General features: G+C 38.8%; 2 protein-coding genes across 2 annotated transcripts; one reads left to right on the top strand and one right to left on the bottom strand.

The window, feature by feature from the left end:
• The first annotated feature begins 12,110 nt into the window (after positions 1-12,110).
• On the top strand, positions 12,111-14,107 carry LOC127097658 (U-box domain-containing protein 9). Its single transcript, XM_051036156.1, has 2 exons — positions 12,111-12,488; positions 12,956-14,107. The coding sequence occupies exons 1-2, from the start codon at positions 12,231-12,233 to the stop codon at positions 14,036-14,038; spliced, it is 1,341 nt and encodes a 446-aa protein (XP_050892113.1). The 5' UTR covers positions 12,111-12,230; the 3' UTR covers positions 14,039-14,107.
• An 86-nt stretch (positions 14,108-14,193) lies between these two features.
• On the bottom strand, positions 14,194-17,110 carry LOC127097657 (probable serine/threonine-protein kinase PBL25). The gene is made up of 5 exons (XM_051036155.1): positions 16,894-17,110; positions 16,492-16,658; positions 16,213-16,402; positions 15,685-16,088; positions 14,194-15,528 (listed from the first exon to the last, which is right to left on the bottom strand). The coding sequence occupies exons 1-5, from the start codon at positions 17,000-17,002 to the stop codon at positions 14,614-14,616; spliced, it is 1,785 nt and encodes a 594-aa protein (XP_050892112.1). The 5' UTR covers positions 17,003-17,110; the 3' UTR covers positions 14,194-14,613.
• Between the last annotated feature and the right edge of the window lie 1,050 nt (positions 17,111-18,160).

Genomic DNA, 18,160 nt, shown 5'->3' with positions numbered 1-18,160 from the left:
GCATTATTCTGATATTCATCACTTGACTTCATCATACAAATCAGAGATATATGATTTAGCAAAGATACCACCCAACCATGTGTGTGCTGTGTGAGTGCATACAGTAAAGCAAATAAAGCTTGAAAATCGATCACTGAATGAAAACAACCATCACATATCAAAATGCACAATAAGCGCCATAGTCATACATCAAAGCTGATACAATTCAAATACAATTCCCCAGAATCAGGAAGGAAATACAAGCAAATGAATTCCGTCAACAGGCCTGACGGTAATCCACACAAATGAGAAAGGTCTAGCCTGATGAAGGTCCCACCGAAGGCCCTATATCATCAACCATCTTTGCAAACTCTGCAGCGAACCTGAGCTCGGTGTTCTCTTGCTGTAATCTCCCCACCTCCTTCTGGTGAATCTTCATCTGCCTGAAGTAATGATCTCTCTCAGCAATGTAATGATCTCTCTCGGTGATGATCTTCGCTTTCTCCGCTTCCCATTCCGCTGCAAGGGCTCTGTCTCTGGCATCTCTCTGAAATCTCACGATGATTTGCCTCCTCTTCTCATCTTCAATGACCTTTGAGGCTCTGGCTAGCTTCTCTTTAGTGATGTCGTGCTCCCTTGTGGATGACGCTAATGCTTGGTTGATCTTCCCATAGTAGGCAGTATCCATCTCAAAGCGCTTTGCTTCCATGGCATGTCGCTTATCCTGATCTTCCATCCTCACTCTGATCTCCTGATTAGCCATCTGAATCCGAGCAACACTCATCTCCAATTCAGTCTTCTCCGCTTGCAACTGATCTCTGGCTCTCTTCATCTCGAGGAATTCTTCCATACTGACAGAAGAATGCGGCCCCTCAATCAAAGGACACCAAGGATCACCTCCCGGAAATGGTAGATGTGTGAACTCAATCCTCTTCCGAAGCCAATCATCAAATGGGGGAGAGGACATGCTGTTGACCTTGCCAAACGGAACCTTACCCTTTCTCTGAATATCACGCCATTCATCCACCAATTGCCTCAGCTTGGCCTGATTGCCCTCAATCGGGAAGTAGAAGGACTCCTGAATCTCTCGTCCGAGAGGAGGACCCTCCACAGCAAACCCCATCTGTCTCCTGAGAAGCACCGGGTTGTAATTGATGCAACCCTGAACTCCTATAAGAGGCACATTGGGAAGACTCCCACAACTGCATATGAAATCTCGTCCTGCCATACCATTATGAGTCCAAGCTATATCAGTGGCTCGCAAACCCATCAACCTGACTGACCACTTGACCGTAGGATCGAGAAAGACGAAAGCACCTCGGGAAGGCAAATACCCCATAAACCACTTGTGCAATAGCTGAGCACAACATCGGATCAGTCCTCCACGCCGCTTCTCGTTCCTGTTATGAACCGAGTAGTAGACATCCCCAATCAGAGTAGGAATGGGATTCCTCTGTATGAACAATCTGATGGCATTATGGTCCACAAAGCTCTTCTGATTAGGAAACAGAATGGTCCCATATATGCTCACAGCAACCAAGGCACAGACGGTCTTCCAATTACCCACAACAGCATGTTCCTTGGCTTTAGCTTCCAAGAAACTCAAATGAAAACCGGGTAACTTCCTTTTTCCTTCAAACCCCCTTTGGTCGCCTCCGGGCTCAAATAAAGAGCACGAGAAATCTCAAGGATGTCAGGCTCTCCCCTAATGGCACAGAAAGGAATCTGATCTCGGATCTGAATACCCAAGATGCTAGCATAGTCCTCCATCAGAGGTCCCAACAAATAGTCCGGGAGCACGAAACATCTCAAACCCGGGTCATAGAACTGGAGAAGTGTATGAATGGCGCTCCTGTCACTGTCTGTGAGCCTGAAAACCATCTTCAGAATACCACCGTATGCCTCTCTGAACATCCCCACATGGTCGGGCGTAATCAATGCTATCATATCCTTCAGCACACTGATCTCTGGATCGAAGAAACTGTAGACAACATCGTCCTTCAAACCGGTCCTCATATCTGAGCAAAGAAAGTCTCTCAACCAGGATCTCAATCAAAAATGTCCCTGCATATGGATAAACATGAGTTAGATGCAGGTAAATGCAAAATGTGATGATGTTGATGAATGAATGCAATGCATTGTGCCATCCTCCAAGTCATCTGAACATTTGTTGCTCTGAAACCCTGATCTCTGAACTGATCACAACCATCTGAAGGAATATGTAACCACAAATCCAACTCGGGAGTTCCGAAATAAACGGAACTGAAAGATACATCACCATCATCATCAAACAATCTCTGAGCAGATAACCACGACAATCTCTGAATCGGCCCGGGGAATCCTGAAATAAACGGATCCCCACTGATAAATAACACGGACAGAACTCCGACGTCTCAGAAATGAATCCATAAATCCGACTTATAAATAGGACTCTGATCAACGGAACCAATAGTCACCATCAAAGTCACCATTTGAACATGCATCTGTAAGAATCACCCTCCCCTCACAGGTAAATTCTAACCAGGTCATCCTAAGGCGGATAATAGTCTCGACAATCGGGCAAAGATACTCAACGGGTTTGCCCTTTCGGGTGTGCCGTTGCAGCTCCCTTAAGATCGTCTAAACCAAAGATCCGGGAAAGATCGGTCACCGAAGTCAATAGCTCAGATGAGGTAACTCAACCAAAGTGGATACTCCACAAAGGAAAAGCTCCCTCAAAAGAACCTCGTCCGGCTTGTGGTATGTCAAGTCGCCCAAAACATGTTGACCTAACATGAGAGGCAACCTGAGACCACACTAATCCTAGGTGTATACTCGGGCCTGGGTTTTAGCCCCACTCAGAACACCCACCCTAAAACAGAGGAACCACCTGTACAGAGGACATCAACATGATAGTATGACGCATGCAAATATTTATGCAAATATATACACAACAGAATAATAAATGCAATAAATAGAGCAACACAAGCAACCTAAACTATCCTAGAACGCTAGGAGAGACTCGCTTAGGGAAGATGGACCAGCAATAGGTCAACTTCTGAGTCCCCAGCAGAGTCGCCAGCTGTCGCATCCGCGAAAAACAACCGGCGGGCAAAAACAAAACAACACAGAGCCGCCACCGTGCGTTATTTATCCCAAAAGAGGGAAAGGAAACGCTCGAAGTAAACCTGGAAAAGACATGGTCTCGCGACCAAAGAGAATGGGATCGGGAGTCGGTTATGCAAGGGGAAGGTATTAGCACCCCTCACGTCCATCGTACTCGACGGGATCCACGCTCAGAAGGAAAGAAAAAGGTTGCTAAAACAAACATCACACACACACACTGAAGACAACACAGGTGGAGGAAGAGGGGAGAGGGCTCGCTAGGATATCGCATCCTATGCCTACGTATCTCATCTGGAATGAGAATCAGAGCTACCGTAGTTCGGCTCACGCACGCCGAAACAAAACACACGCAAATAGGCAAACATGGAAACCGAATGCCAATCGCTGGACTTACATCAGACTCCGAACCAAACAAACCCACACTGGAAACCAAATGCCAATTGCTGGACTTATATCGGACTCCAAGCACACAACAAAAGGATACGGAATGCCAATCGCTGGGCTTACATCCGTCTCCTAACTCACACAAGAAGGATAACACATAACAAGTTACTAAGGAGTCTGGCACTCGAGCCTAGCAACTGTCAAGCAAACACACACAAAAAAGAAAAAGGGTGCCCGGAGAGATCTCGCACGACCTCCGGCCTACGTACCTCATCTGGTATGAGGATCAGGGCAACGTAGTTCCCCTTAACAGGGGAGAAACTTTCTCCTAACCAGAGACTGGGAAATGACCACCTAGAAGGGAGACTGACTCGAGCCTAATAGTTATCATGTATTCCACAATGGTCCTAGGTTGAGTTTTCTATCTAACTTGCACAGGCAGCAAGCTAATCCTAAACAGGCAAAGCAAAACAGGCAAGCATAATCAAAGCAAAGCAAACATACACACAATTAGCACACACTATATACAGACAAAGTGGGCTCACACAAGGGTTAGGCTGCAAAAGCAAGCCAACTGTATCAGGGTGATGTTAGATCTTAACCCTAACATTGAGAGTTAGGGTGAAGCAGATGAAATAGGAAGTGAGGGGTATGCCTCACAGCTCTTATCCCTGGCCAGGGAGAGCTTTAGACAAAGGAAGTGTGGGTTCAGAAAGTGGGAACCCTTCTACACTTATGACTGACTCAACATGGATCTTGGGTTAATATCCACAATGCATCAACACAAGGTGTGTGAGCAGAGGGATGACTCAACTGAATAGCAGGAGATGGGTTGCACATCTCTTGTATCTGCCAATTGCCTTATCAAAGGTCTTTTCCTGCTTGGCACAAAGATAAACATTCACAAGCATTGCCTCTTAAGGAGGACTTCAGACAGGTGCCTGACCAAGTAACAGGCCAGGTCTTCCAGACTACATGGAGTTAGTGAGTTATACCTCAATTGGTTAAGCAACCAAGCAACAGCAAAAGCAAGTTCACAATGAACTATAGCAACTAATGTACCTGAAAACAATCTAACTCAGTCAGTACACAGCTCAAACAGTCAAACAGACAGATTAATGGTCAACAGTTAATTGTACAAAGTCAATGCATCAAGCAAAGCACAAGCTCAACTCAAATGACTTAGAAGCCACCTACAAAACAAACTCAAGATTAGTTCAACATTGACCAATTAGTCAACTCAAGCAATGTGAATCAATTCCTCAAGGCCATATGCTTCTTGTCCTGAAAATACAACTCAAACATGAGAAGCAAACCCCTAGGACAAGGCCTAGGGTCAAAGAGGGATAAAAATTCAAAACAGAACATGAAAATTGGCAATAATCAAGTTCAATCAATTAAGAACATCATCCAATTGGTCCCACATTCATATCATACACCAATTTCATTTCACAAAGCATCAAAGGCAAAGTGTCCAAGTTCAAAGCTCATTGGACTAAACAGAATGAATCAATCCAAATCCAACCAAAAATAATTTAATAAATCTCAATAAAAATCATGGCTAAACAGCACTCATAACATGATCACCATACCAAAATTCAAGTCATTTGGATAAGTGGAAGCAAGGCAATTAAATTCACTAAGGCAAGGCAAGGGAAAACAAGCTCAATTAGGGCACAAAATCATGCATCAACTTCACACAAGCATACAACAGAATCTACACATGATAAATGACTCAAACCAAAACCAAGATAAACTTCAATGTGTCTAGAATCACTCCACAAAATTTCAAGTCCATATGATAAACATCAAGAATTTCACAAATCATCTAAGTTCATGACTCTCAAAAGGTCCACAAATGGTCAAACAGAAGATAAAATCTCAAACAAATCAAAGATGCATCCAAAAATTCCATAAAAAATCACAAGCAAACCTAACATCCAGAAGTAGTATCATGCAAAAATTCACATCAATTTAAGTTCATATGGCATGGCAAATAAATTCCACAAGTCAAGCAAGCAAAGGTGTGACACAAATTGTCACACCTACAATCAACAGAGCATATCTCATCTGCCAGGAATGGGAAAAATACAAACTCTATACCAAAATGTCCCTAAGGATGTCTATTTTAATCATGCAAAATTTCAAGAATGTTGGATAAAATATCATCATTTCACAATCAAAATGGAAAAGTAGGTCATGGAAACATACACATACACAATCCCTAAGCAAAATAAAAATCCAACAGTGCACAATTTCTGGAAAAATATTCATTAAATTCTAGACATCATGAGGAGAATCATGCAAAAAGTCCCAGTCAATTTGGATTAATATTCAATGAGTTATGGAATTTTGAATGAAGGAAAAAAATAAAAAAAACACATGGAATCATGTATGGACATGGTGAAATAGCATGAACAAAAATGAAATAAGGCAATTTGAGAATGCTTCAGCTGAGGATCGAAGGGAGTGGCATTTTAAACTAGCGCGCGCTACACTTAAAGCCAGGACACGTGGTCCAATGCATGGCGTTATAACACATGAGCGCATGCAGGCAAGGCAAATGAAGATCAAAGCGCGTTTCTGGAAAAAATACCTAGCTGTTCATCATGTTCTTCACACATTCATACGCTCATGAACAAACCATCACCAAAATTAACAAACCTTATATCATTGAAATCCTCTTCCAACGTACAACAACAATCTCAAATCAATTTATCCTAATTCTTCCTAGATTCCAAGATTCGAAGGAAAACATTTTTGTGCATGAAACTTCTAATCAATATAACTTGTTCATTTCTCAACGAAATTCAATGGTTCAAACTGCAGATTAACCTACACTCAAAGATCTAACAAAAGCATGTAACAATTTCAAGAATCATTAAGGTCGAATCCTAACCTTCTTTGAAGTGCAGAACCGGATTTGATGTTTTCAGGCCTTGGCAAGCAAAAACAGAAGCTCCTCAGTGCTCATATGAATGAATGGAGGGAAGCTTTGATGTTAATTGCGCACGATCTAGCTGAAAACTCGAATTGCCATTGATGAACACACTTGCAACAGTTCTTGAATCTGCTCGAAAACCTTGTTGTCTTGCTTCAGTTCAACTCAATTATGCACATGGATGAAGGATTGATCAAGAATGATGCAATGTTTGTGCAGAAAAATGGAGAAAAGTTGAGAGAAGAAGTTGAAGAATTTTTGGATCTAGATCTCAATTTCACAATTCTGTTATGCTTAGCAAGAAAACAGTTATGATTATGGTTTTATATGTGTGGTTAATGATGTTCACTAATCACGATTAGGTTAATGCAAAGGTTTAAGAAAAAACCAAGTTTTATGACCAATTTTGCATTTCACCCTCAAGTGCATGAAAACCAATGTAACAGTACCATTTTTTGTCTTGGATCACTTGGAAATGTGGTTTAAAGGCAAATGCATGTGATTGGAAATGAATACCATGCTTAATTTTCAAATTGCCTTTTTCCCTCCAATTTTCAAATGAAATTCAATTGAAAATGCCAAAATTTTGTAATGGAAATTCATGGATTTTGATGCTTAAATTGGATTGAAAATGTTGAAACAAGAATGTGGCAAAAAATCCCACTCCATTTGGCCTTTTGGTGTGAAAGTTATCCACTTTTGAAATTCAAATTTTCTTGACCAAGATTGATCCATAACTTGCCAACCACACATGAGAAATGGATGTTCTTGGACTTTTTGAAAATGGGAGAACAAGATCTACAACTTTCATGTTGGACAAAATTTTATTTGAAGCATTTTTGGACATGTAATCTTAAGGAGAAAACCTTTCCATTTTTGGCAATTTTGAATTACAAGTCACTTTCTATTTTTGGAAAGTTTTCATCTGACTTTATTTTCTTCAATGTTGATCCTTGAAATGTCAAATGAAACTTGTTTGGACATGAATGAAGTGTTTCTAACCCTCTCCCACCTCCAAATCCATCAGTTGACTTGTGGTTGACTTTTGTTGACTGATAGATGAATTGGCCATGCACAGATGAATTTGAGCCCCAATCTCCTGATGAAATGGCTCCATGATGAAACCCTAGCTTCCACAAGCTCATTAAAACCATATGATGATCCCCATCTCAATGAAAACCTCATCTCCTTGACAAAACCCTGATTGGCTCAATACAACTGATTAGGGTTGACCAGAGGTCAAAACCCTAATCTTAAGGAATCTGATCAAACACAATGAATCTCTTGGTGATGACAAGACCATGATGACGATGATATACCATTTCAACCAAGATAGAGATCAATCTCCTTGAGGAACCAAGAAACCCTAATTGAATCACAAACCCTCAGCTGGCTAGTGATCAATCCAATGAAACCCTCAGGCTTGGACCCTTTAACCTCTTTATCTTCTGAGCAAGACTTAGGAGGATGCCTTGCTCAATGTTACCATATGATATGCAAAGATGCAATGACTAATGACCTAAAAAATGAAATGAAATATGCTAAGCTAGTCCCAAGAGAGGAGGGCAAATTTTGAGGTGTTACAGGATGCCCTAGGGTAAGTATGCTGAGGTACAACGATAGTGGTAGAGGATGCCCCAAGATAGGCAAAAGTCCTTCCAGGGTGATGTCCTTGATACTGATACTACACAACAGGGTGGGCCACTGATAGAGAAATTTGCACATGAATCAGAGGACCCTTATATTAAAACTCATTCTCAATAGGCGCCTCAACAATCACATGTGTGAAACAAAGCAACTTCTGATTGATGAACTTTTATACTTTGTCCTTAAAAGGGTAACAATTCTCTATAGAATGCTCTATGTGTCCTGCATGATATTCACACATGGCATTGGGATCATGCTTACGATGGTAGGGAAACTTAGCGGACTCAATCTCTTTGGGAACAATTGCCCCAGCATTAATTAGTATAGACAACAGATGCGCATAAGACATTGGAATTGGATTATAGAGATGATGTTTCCTTTCTTGATCGTTGTCCCCTTTGCTGATTTGTTTTTGCTTCTGTTTCTGATTGCCTTAGACGAGCTTCTGGTAAGGTAGGAGATATTGTTCTTGGGAAGGAAGTGGAAGAATTCCTATAGTTACATTCTGTATGTCATCCACCTTAAGTTCGTTCTCAGTTCGCTTACCAATTGCAACTCGACCTAAGAAGTCCATTATCAAATTGTCCAAGAATAGTCCCGAGATCATGTCAACGTTGCCTTTGACGCAATCCAAACTCTTCTTACACATGGTGTTCTCATGATTACCCTGTTCCATGGTTCTTGGCAATCGGCATTGGCGAATCGTTGTCTTTCAGTTTGAGGAATGAAAATAGTGTAAGCATGTTATTTTCTCTGTATGAAAGGTTATGAATGCATGGATGAATGAGATGTATGTAAATTCTTTTCACATTTCCAGGGAATCCCAGGATTTTTGAATGTTCAACATAAACTAAAGCATTTTGGATTCCCTAAGAGCGCACATGCTAAAATTAGTTTTGATATGATGTCATGAAATGCAACATCACGAATTCAAAACTATGTCACATATGAATAATCTGTCAGTACTTCTTAATATAAGTTCAAATGTCCGAAGTGTCGAGGTATGTAGAGGCTTGGTTTCCTGGATAAAATCCATATCCCCTCATAAAGTAGGTTCTAAGACTTTATGAAAACTCTTAGAGTCACGGTTTCTGAGGCAAAAATATCATTGTCATCATAAAATGACTTATGAGCCAACAATGCTCTCGGAAGGATCTACTCTAAGTGAGGCCAAGCCTTAACTTCAAAAGCCACAGGTTAACTAAAGGTCCCTAGAGTCATGGATCTCCTTTGGAAGAATGGTTGTCAATGCAAAATGAATTATGTGCCAACGAAACTTTCAAAAGGAGACTACTCTTGGAGGGGTCTTCGTACCTTCTCATCAAGATAACTACGTCCAACAAGTCAGTACGAAGCTCCCAATATATCTCAGGTGTACCCTTAAAGCCTGGGTATTAGGCTTCTCAATCAATAACATCATGAAACCCATCCCATAAGAGAAATATAACTGATATATCCAGTATAATATATGTAAGCAATAAAACATGTGGTAATAATAATACAGTAAGTAAAAATAGCAAATATAAACACCGAAACAAATGAGGAACACATAAAACTAGGCTCGAATCCTACTTGCAAAAGCAATGACTCCCCAGCAGAGTATCCAGTTGAAGCTACATGAAAAATACCCGAGCGCATCGTACGGTTGAAGATACAACAAAGTCACCATCGAACTTTATTTATTCTCGAAGGAAAGGGAAACATCGATAAAATCCAGGGGAAGAGAAACAAGGTAAGAAAGTCGATTATACAAGGGGAAGATATTATCATCCCTCACATCCGTTGTACTCAACAGGAACCGTTTTGATTGTTCATTGCTTGAATATGTGTTACTATCTAAAAATTACTCGCGAATGATAAAAGGGAAAAAAGGTTTAATAATTACTGTGCTCGCCGAGGATTGGGTATTTTAAAAACCGAGAGGTAAAGTAGCTTGTTTTAATAAAATAAAATGAATACGCAAATGCTGGAGATCAAACCTTCTATAAGTTCAACCTTTCCCCTCAGTTGCATATACACCAAGGAGAATCGAAGTAATAACCCTTTCTCAACCGATATAAAATTCGTTATTCGTAGTAGTGTGACCAAGGCGCGAAACTAGACCTTGTTGCCCATTTTTAATATTTTAATTTAAATTGTTATGTAATAAAAGAGTAGGGGGGTCACTTTAGGCCCCAAAACACTATATTTGAATTGTTATGCAATAAAAGTGTAAGCGACTTTGTAAGCATTTTTGTTCAATCCTACTTTACTGGCGAAAGTAGAATTTATATCAAATGTCTTCTGATCCATTCATGTTGGCTGGTCTTCATTCCCAAACTCCAAGACGGTCTGGCGGCCACTTTGGTTCATTCCTACTTCATTGCCAACAAGCAAAGAGAACAACCGCGAGTATATGCTCACGATTTTTAGTAGGGTCACAAGTGAAACCACGATGATGCACTTTGGTGTAAGTTTAGGCTTTTTGTTCCCATTTGATATCACTCACATGCCCTGGATCAGATAAAGGAAAATTTAGAAAAGAAAAACTCCTAGAAATTTCCTTGATATCAAGGTCGATAGTAACCTCTCAATCTTTTGGAGAAAAGCCACCCTTCGAGTTTCCTATGACATTCACCCCAAGAATCCCAACAAAGCATAAGTAAAATTTGAAAAAGCGGAGACATGATTGTTACCTTTTAATAAAATACAACTTCAGGTACACGAAGAGTAATGTCTCTTTAGCGCCTAAAGAGCCGTCGTATTGAAGAGAGAAAACTAAGGGGAATGGTCAGCAAAGCGTGAGGTTGAATGCAACAGAGATAAATTGAAAATCTTTAAAACCCCGTAGGTAAGAAAAGAAAAAGGGAGATCATATCCCTCTCTTACCCTTTATATATTGGTGACAGACGACCCCACGATTGGTGACCAAAAGATCAAGGAAGATGAACTATCACCAATGGTACAGATTTGGCCTTGATCCCCACTACACTTTTGTACTCTAAAAAAGATTTCATATGACTCAGAATATATGGCAACATAGAGAATCCTAAATACAGAATATTTTTTACTACACGATAACCATTAAATGCGGGTGTTCCCAAGACTAACTACCCCGACTCTTCACATCTCTAACCATAAAGTGAAGTTCTACTCAAAATCTATCAAACTGTTCGTGAGGACGGTCAAAAGGGCCGGATCCAATATGCAAAGACTCGGGGAGAAACTATTTTGGGCCGACCTAATAATGTAACCCAATTTGAGTGATATAGTCAAAGAAACCTCTAGAAAGAATACAAACACGTGGACTCTCTCTAGAAGATGTCACACCAATTTCGACCTATTTGCTCAGTACCAACCATTAGATCTAATCAGACGGACACATGTGATTCACGCCAGGTCAAGCGGGGGCGGTTTTAATTGATCGTGGTATATAAGCTCTGCCACACGCCATAAACACATATTCATTCATTAACTCTACAAAATTACACTTCTCTGACCTCACTAACTTGAGCGTTGAAGTACTAATCTAGCAAGTAATCTCTCTCCTCACAACATCAGGGACTTACACCATCATACCAAAACAACTCATTCAGTTTACATCATCGCTCTTCTGTTCCATATCGGAATAATATTAAATATAATCACTCTTTCAAAATAATCACCTATATGTGAAAGAATTTTTTGAAGTATTACTTTTTCAATTTTCAATATTACCATATTTATAATTAATATTATTTTTATTAATTTATAAATATCAATAACTCATTGAACTTTATACCAATAATTTATACTTATTTAATTTAATTAATACATACTAGCTGAACTATTCCTCCACCCTATAATTAATATTTATATTTTACTTATAATTAAGATGAATACATCAATAAAATAATAAAAACTTTTTTTATTATTTAAGTATTATTTTTTATTTATTTATTTATATATAGGTAATTTAGAGTATAGCTGACTAGGCTTATGAGTCAACATACTTGATGTATGAATGAAAGGCAATAACCAATAAGGACAATTACACATAGTAAACTGATATGAAAATGCATGTCTTTTTCCGTTATCAAGATTTTTCATTCATCAACTAACTCTCCCATCTTACTCTTTCTTCACTCACAACACTTGTCATTTTCATATCTCAAACCCATCCATCGATCCAGTTGCAACAAATTCTCGTTCTGCAATGTCAAACAACCAAGAACAGACATTTGCATTGAAGGACAAGTTACGTGAACTTGTTAATACTATCGTTGAAGGCGATGATTTCAATCTGCATGCTGCTGATGAAGCCATCACTGCACTTTCTGTTCTCAGGGACTTGAAATCTAGTGCTTCTTTCTCAAGTAAATTCGATCGTTTATCTGTTCCTGTTCCTCCGCAGTTTCGATGCCCCATCTCAGGTCTCATCATGACTGATCCTGTTATCTTGGCCAATGGACAGGTCTTTTCTTGATTTCTTTTGTTTCTTTGTAATTTCCTCGCTTTTTATGGGTCATTGTGTTCGAAAATAGGTAGTTTTGGAAATGTCATTGTTTGTGGATTGAGTGGTAGTACTAGTAGTTGTGGTCCTGCCTAGAATTGTAGGTAAATGTGATTGATTCGCGGCCTTAGCTGCGATCAAGTTATGGTTGCATAGCATTAAAAATTATGATGTTGTAGTCCAGATTGTTGAGAGTTAGTTATTGATTGCGATGTTTTAAGTCTCGGTAGTAGTTGCGATCTTTTGGGGTGGGAAAGGTAGCTCAACTGGCTTGAAACGGTTGAGTTGAGGGTTAAAAGTAGTTGCGATTCTTTGGAGAAATGCGACCACGACCAGGCAAATAAATCATCATGTTGTGATGGTATTACACTGTTATTTTATGTTAATTATGATTGTTAAATTACTTGATTAATGTATTGATGCTGCAGACTTATGATAGACCATTCATTCAGAAGTGGCTGAATGAAGTCCATAGAGAATGCCCTCAAACTCAGCATGTTCTCTCTCATTCCATCCTTTCTCCTAATTATTTGGTTCAAGACATGATTTCAAGGTGGTGTAAGGAGCATGGAGTTGAGCTACCAATGCCTGTTGGGGAACTTGACAATGGAGAACCAACCGAAGCGCATAAGTATCGTTTACGGTCATTGCTTCATAAACTGTCATTATCTGCATTGGATCAAAAAGAAGCTGCGAGAGAGCTTCGGCTTTTAGCAAAGCAAATGCCTCCGTTTCGAACACTCTTTGGTGACTCAGAAGTGATTAAAAAACTGCTTAGTCCTTTATCAAAAGGTGTGGCTTGTATAGACCCGGAACTCCACGAGGACTTGATCACGGCTGTTCTCAATCTCTCAATCGACGATAACAATAAGAGAGTTTTCGTAGAGGATGAAAAGCTTATCACCTTTATTATCGATTCGTTGAAATCAGGAACTGTTCAAACAAAAAGCAATGCAGCAGCAGCAATTTTTTCATTATCAGCACCTGATATCAACAAACAGATCATTGGAAAAACCGGTGCGATTAAATATTTGGTTGATCTTTTAGAAAAGGGACATCCGTCATCAATGAAAGACGCTGCTTCGGCTCTATTCAATCTATGTATTGCACATGAAAATAAAGCGAAAACAGTTCGAGAAGGCGTGGTTCAGGTTATTCTCAGCAAGATCATCGTGGACCATGTTCTAGTAGACGAATTTTTGGCCTTATTGGCACTTCTCTCCAGCCATTCCAAGGCTGTTGCCGCATTGGGAAGTCACGGCGCTGTCCCTTTCTTTATGGATATTTTAAGAGATAGCAACATTTCGGATCGCAGCAAGGAGAATTGCGTTGCAATCTTGTACATAATATTTTTCAATGATAAAACAAAGAGGAAGGAAATTAGAGATGATGAAATATCCAATGGTACATTGGCTAAGCTTGCAGAATGTGGAACTTCAAGAGCTAAGAGGAAAGCTTGTGGTATTCTTGATAGGCTCAAGATAGCTCAATCCTCAAAGCACACCACTTAAAGGTCTTTTTGTAAATGAGTTTCTTGTGTATATTGCATGCAATTGTATCATATTTTCTCTTTTCCTTTACAAGAAGCTTTCCACTACTATATATACCAATTCTATCAGTGTGTTACTTGTAGAACATTAAGAACATTAGAACCGCGATACAATTATACGAGAAAAATGTTAAGTAATTTATTAAAATATGCAACATTTTTAAATGATCAATACATTAGATGCAGGTTAGCAAGACCAGAAATACAAAACAAGAAGCATCGTTCTTCCAATATTGGCAACAGTTGTTGCCCTACGAAAATTCACAGTTGTTTTTCACTCTTGTCCTTGAACCAAAGGTGAATAAAGTAATTATACATATGAATCCTACTAAACAAAACAATACATTTAAAGGATACTTGAATTTTCAAGTTTGAGTTTCTATAAGAAATTCCGCATATTGGTTAACTGGTGACACTTCTGCTGCATGACTCAGCAGCAAAATGCAAAGCACCATGTCAAAGTATGTCCATGCCTGTTCTTTAACATTGCAAGTAGCAACCAATGCTTGATCATAAACGTAAAACACTTTATACTCCTCATCGCCGATCTGATTCACTGCTACCAGTACGATCGAAAGGAGGACCGGTTCCCTCATCACCAGATTCCATGGCTAAACGCATGCTCTCTTCTGTCCTTCTGCTACCGTTAGTATCCGAGCGAATACTGCCACTTCCTCTGCTGCTGCTACGATCAGACATACTGCTGCCTGTATATTGGCTTGAGGCAGTTCTATGAGACGAAATCATGCTTCTATCTTCCGATTCCGCGCGACTCGAAACTTTACCAGATGATTTTCCTTTGGTGGAAGATTTTCTACTGCTTTTTTGGCTTGGTTCTTTGGTTGAATTTTTTTTGCTGCTCTTCTGGCTTATTTCTTTGATAGAAGATTTTTTTGAGCTGTTTGACTTGTGGCTTAAATTACCAACAAAGCTTTTCCATTTTTTACTGCTTTTGCCACTGGAAGAAGCATTTCCCCCTGCTGCATCTGCACTAGTAGTTTCATTCCTTGATCTTGTGCTGCTTTTTCGGCTCGATTTCTTCGAAGTTGCCCTTTTCTTAGATTGGCTTGAAACATCATTTTCTTTATGTTTTGCACTTGCTGCACCGTGATTTTGAGCACTACTGTCATATTCATTGTCAGTGCCTTCATCATCTGAAGTTTCTTCTTCTGATTCACTCTCACTATATTCGCTTTCAGTAGCAGTACTATGCCTTGAGACCGAGGTGGCAGCGGGAAGCGAGGGCGGTGGAAAAGGTTCCGTTGGAGCCGTCGATAGAAAACTCAGAGCGGTTACAACGTCACCTATCAAAGGACGGGCTTCTGGCTCCTCCTGTAAGCACATTGCGGCTATCGCAACTGCTTGATTAAGATCCTTTTCTGGAAAATGTTTATTGAGAAGTGGATCCGCCATATCTGGATACTTTTTCGGGTCCCTAAATAAGGGTTGTGCCTGCAAAATCACAAAACCAAACATAACACAAAGTTACATTACATCACAATAGCTCATATATAAGTCTATCACCATAAAACATAAAACATAAAACATAAAAGATAAAACATAAAACACAAAACATGTCATGTATTATAAATTATATTGGAAATTTACCCATGAAACTAGATTTTGCTCATCGTTAGGCTTTGTGGTATCAACGGCACGTCGACCAGTGATAAGCTCAAGCAAGACAACTCCAAAACTGTATACATCTGATTTCATGGAAACTTGACCTGTTCTTGTATATTCAGGAGCACAATAACCATATGTACCCATAACTCTTGGAGGTGCATTGTTCATCTTGTCTGCACCACAAAGCTTGGCCAATCCAAAATCAGATAGTTTTGCATTATTAAGATTATTAGATTCATTCCCCAACAAGATGTTGCATGTTTTCAAGTCACGGAATATAACTGGTGGATTGGCATTATCATGCAAGTATTCTAGTCCTTTAGATGCACCTGCTGCTACTTTCATTCTGTCAAACCAATTCAACGGCGGTTCATCCGTTTTATTCCCTGCCACAAAAAATACACAAGTGCTATATTAATCATTTTATATCGAAATCGAGAAATAACTCAGATTCTCAATCATCAAAACTACGAAAGAACATGGAAAATAGAGAAAATGATGGATAATTACCAAGAAGACGGTCTTCAAGAGTAGAGGCAGGATAGTATTCATATACCAAAAGACGTTGCTCGCCATCGGCGCAATAACCAATGAGTTTAACAAGATTTTCATGATTAACATGACTCAGCAGAGAAACTTCATACAGAAAATCCTTGCTGTTTTCTGTCCCATGTCTGTCGAGTTGCTTCACGGCCACGGCCTGAATGAAGGTTTCAAACAAAACAAACTCTAAACAAACAAAAGAACAAAAAATAAAGATAAAAATCATTGAAAGGCTTATTTTTTTACCTGCCCAGTTGCAGGAATAACCCCTTTATAGACTCTTCCATAGCCTCCTTCACCAAGAAGACATTCCTGTCGGAAATTCTTTGTCGCTGTCGCTAACTCACGAAAAGTGTAATTTTGCGCGTTAATATTCGTCGCGTCTCCTTCATCTCCCCTTTGTTTCTTCATGTCTGCATGTCAACAAAATTACAACATTAGTAAGATACATACATTCCTTGCATGCATGGAATGTCCCGATTAAAGGATCCGCGAATGCGATCTAGACTTTAACATCATTTTTTTAAACGTCTACGCGACCTCGCGTAAACTATATTTGATCTCAATTCTCTACAATGTATATAATATAATGAACCGCGCAAATTTAAAACCATGCATGCATGCATATATGCACGTAAAAATTATTACCGGGTGCTTTTGACGCAGAAGGAACTTCCTGTTGTGTTGTAGAACCATGCTCCCTCTTACTATTACTTTGCTTGTTTTTTTGAGGGCCACAACACGGAAAGCAGTTCATGCTTTCCGAGTCCAGAAAAAGTTAAATAAACAAACCTTCAAGAAAAGGCTTATATATACTTACCAAAATTTCTGAAAACTTAACGTTACCTTCGTATGTAAAAAACAATGACAGAAAAAAACAAAGACGATGATGATGATGAAGAAGATGATGAAGAAACTAAAAAAAAAGGACGAAGGGTCCCTCAAAAGATAGCATTAAATGAAGGACCCCCCAGAGGAGGGGAGCAGAAGCAACAGGAGTGGCAAAGAGATTAACAGGGAAATATGAAAACAAGAAAAGGAATTAGCCATGGTTGACAACAATGGAAAAAATGATCATGTTGTTTCCTCATAACTCTCCGATAGAAAAGGAGGATATATGAGTGGACTTCATTATGAGATGGTTACCATCATTTGTGGAATTATAAATCCTGTTTTTGGAGATTAAATTAGTTGTTATATGTCTTTTTTTCTTTTCTACATGCCATTTTTAGATGGCATCCAGCCATTTTCTTTCTTTTCATTACCTTAATTTGTTTGGTTAATTAAGTTTTCTTTTCTTCTTTTTTATACTTGTACCTTTTATATCATATTTGTCTAAATTGTGATTTCTAAGTGATGTGTATCCTAACATATCACTATTGAACAATAATATGACTTTCTTTCATTTTAATGTGCAACTTTTTAAAATCTAAAACTACTTCACTAATTATCTTTGAATATTCAAAAAATTTATTTTGTGAATTTAGTTCTTGACCACATTTTTTTATTCCTGTTAGATCTGTTTGTTTGTTTGATGAATTAAAATTATAATCTTGGAAATATCATTTCTAGGAATATTATTATCGGAAACTTTATTCCTACCAATGTATTTGACAAATGAATAAAATTTCTAGAAATATTTTTAAATTTTATTTTAATTAAATTTTAAAAATAAAAAATAAAAAAAGTTAAAATAACATGAGAGTGAGAAGTTATGATTGCTTATTTTATATTTTTATGAGAATGTAAGATTCTCATCTTTTGATATGAGAATAAAAATGAAGAAATTCATGAAAAAAAATAATATATTTATGATAATAAAAAATACTCGGACATCAATTATGAAAACTTGAAACAAACAAGGAAATATATGAATTTAAATATCACATTTCCGGAAATAACATTTGTATCCACG

The sequence above is a fragment of the Lathyrus oleraceus genome, chromosome 6, assembly GCF_024323335.1.
Source record: "Lathyrus oleraceus cultivar Zhongwan6 chromosome 6, CAAS_Psat_ZW6_1.0, whole genome shotgun sequence".
In the NCBI taxonomy this organism is placed as follows: domain Eukaryota; kingdom Viridiplantae; phylum Streptophyta; class Magnoliopsida; order Fabales; family Fabaceae; genus Lathyrus; species Lathyrus oleraceus.
This window is presented reverse-complemented; position numbering and strand designations above follow the sequence as displayed.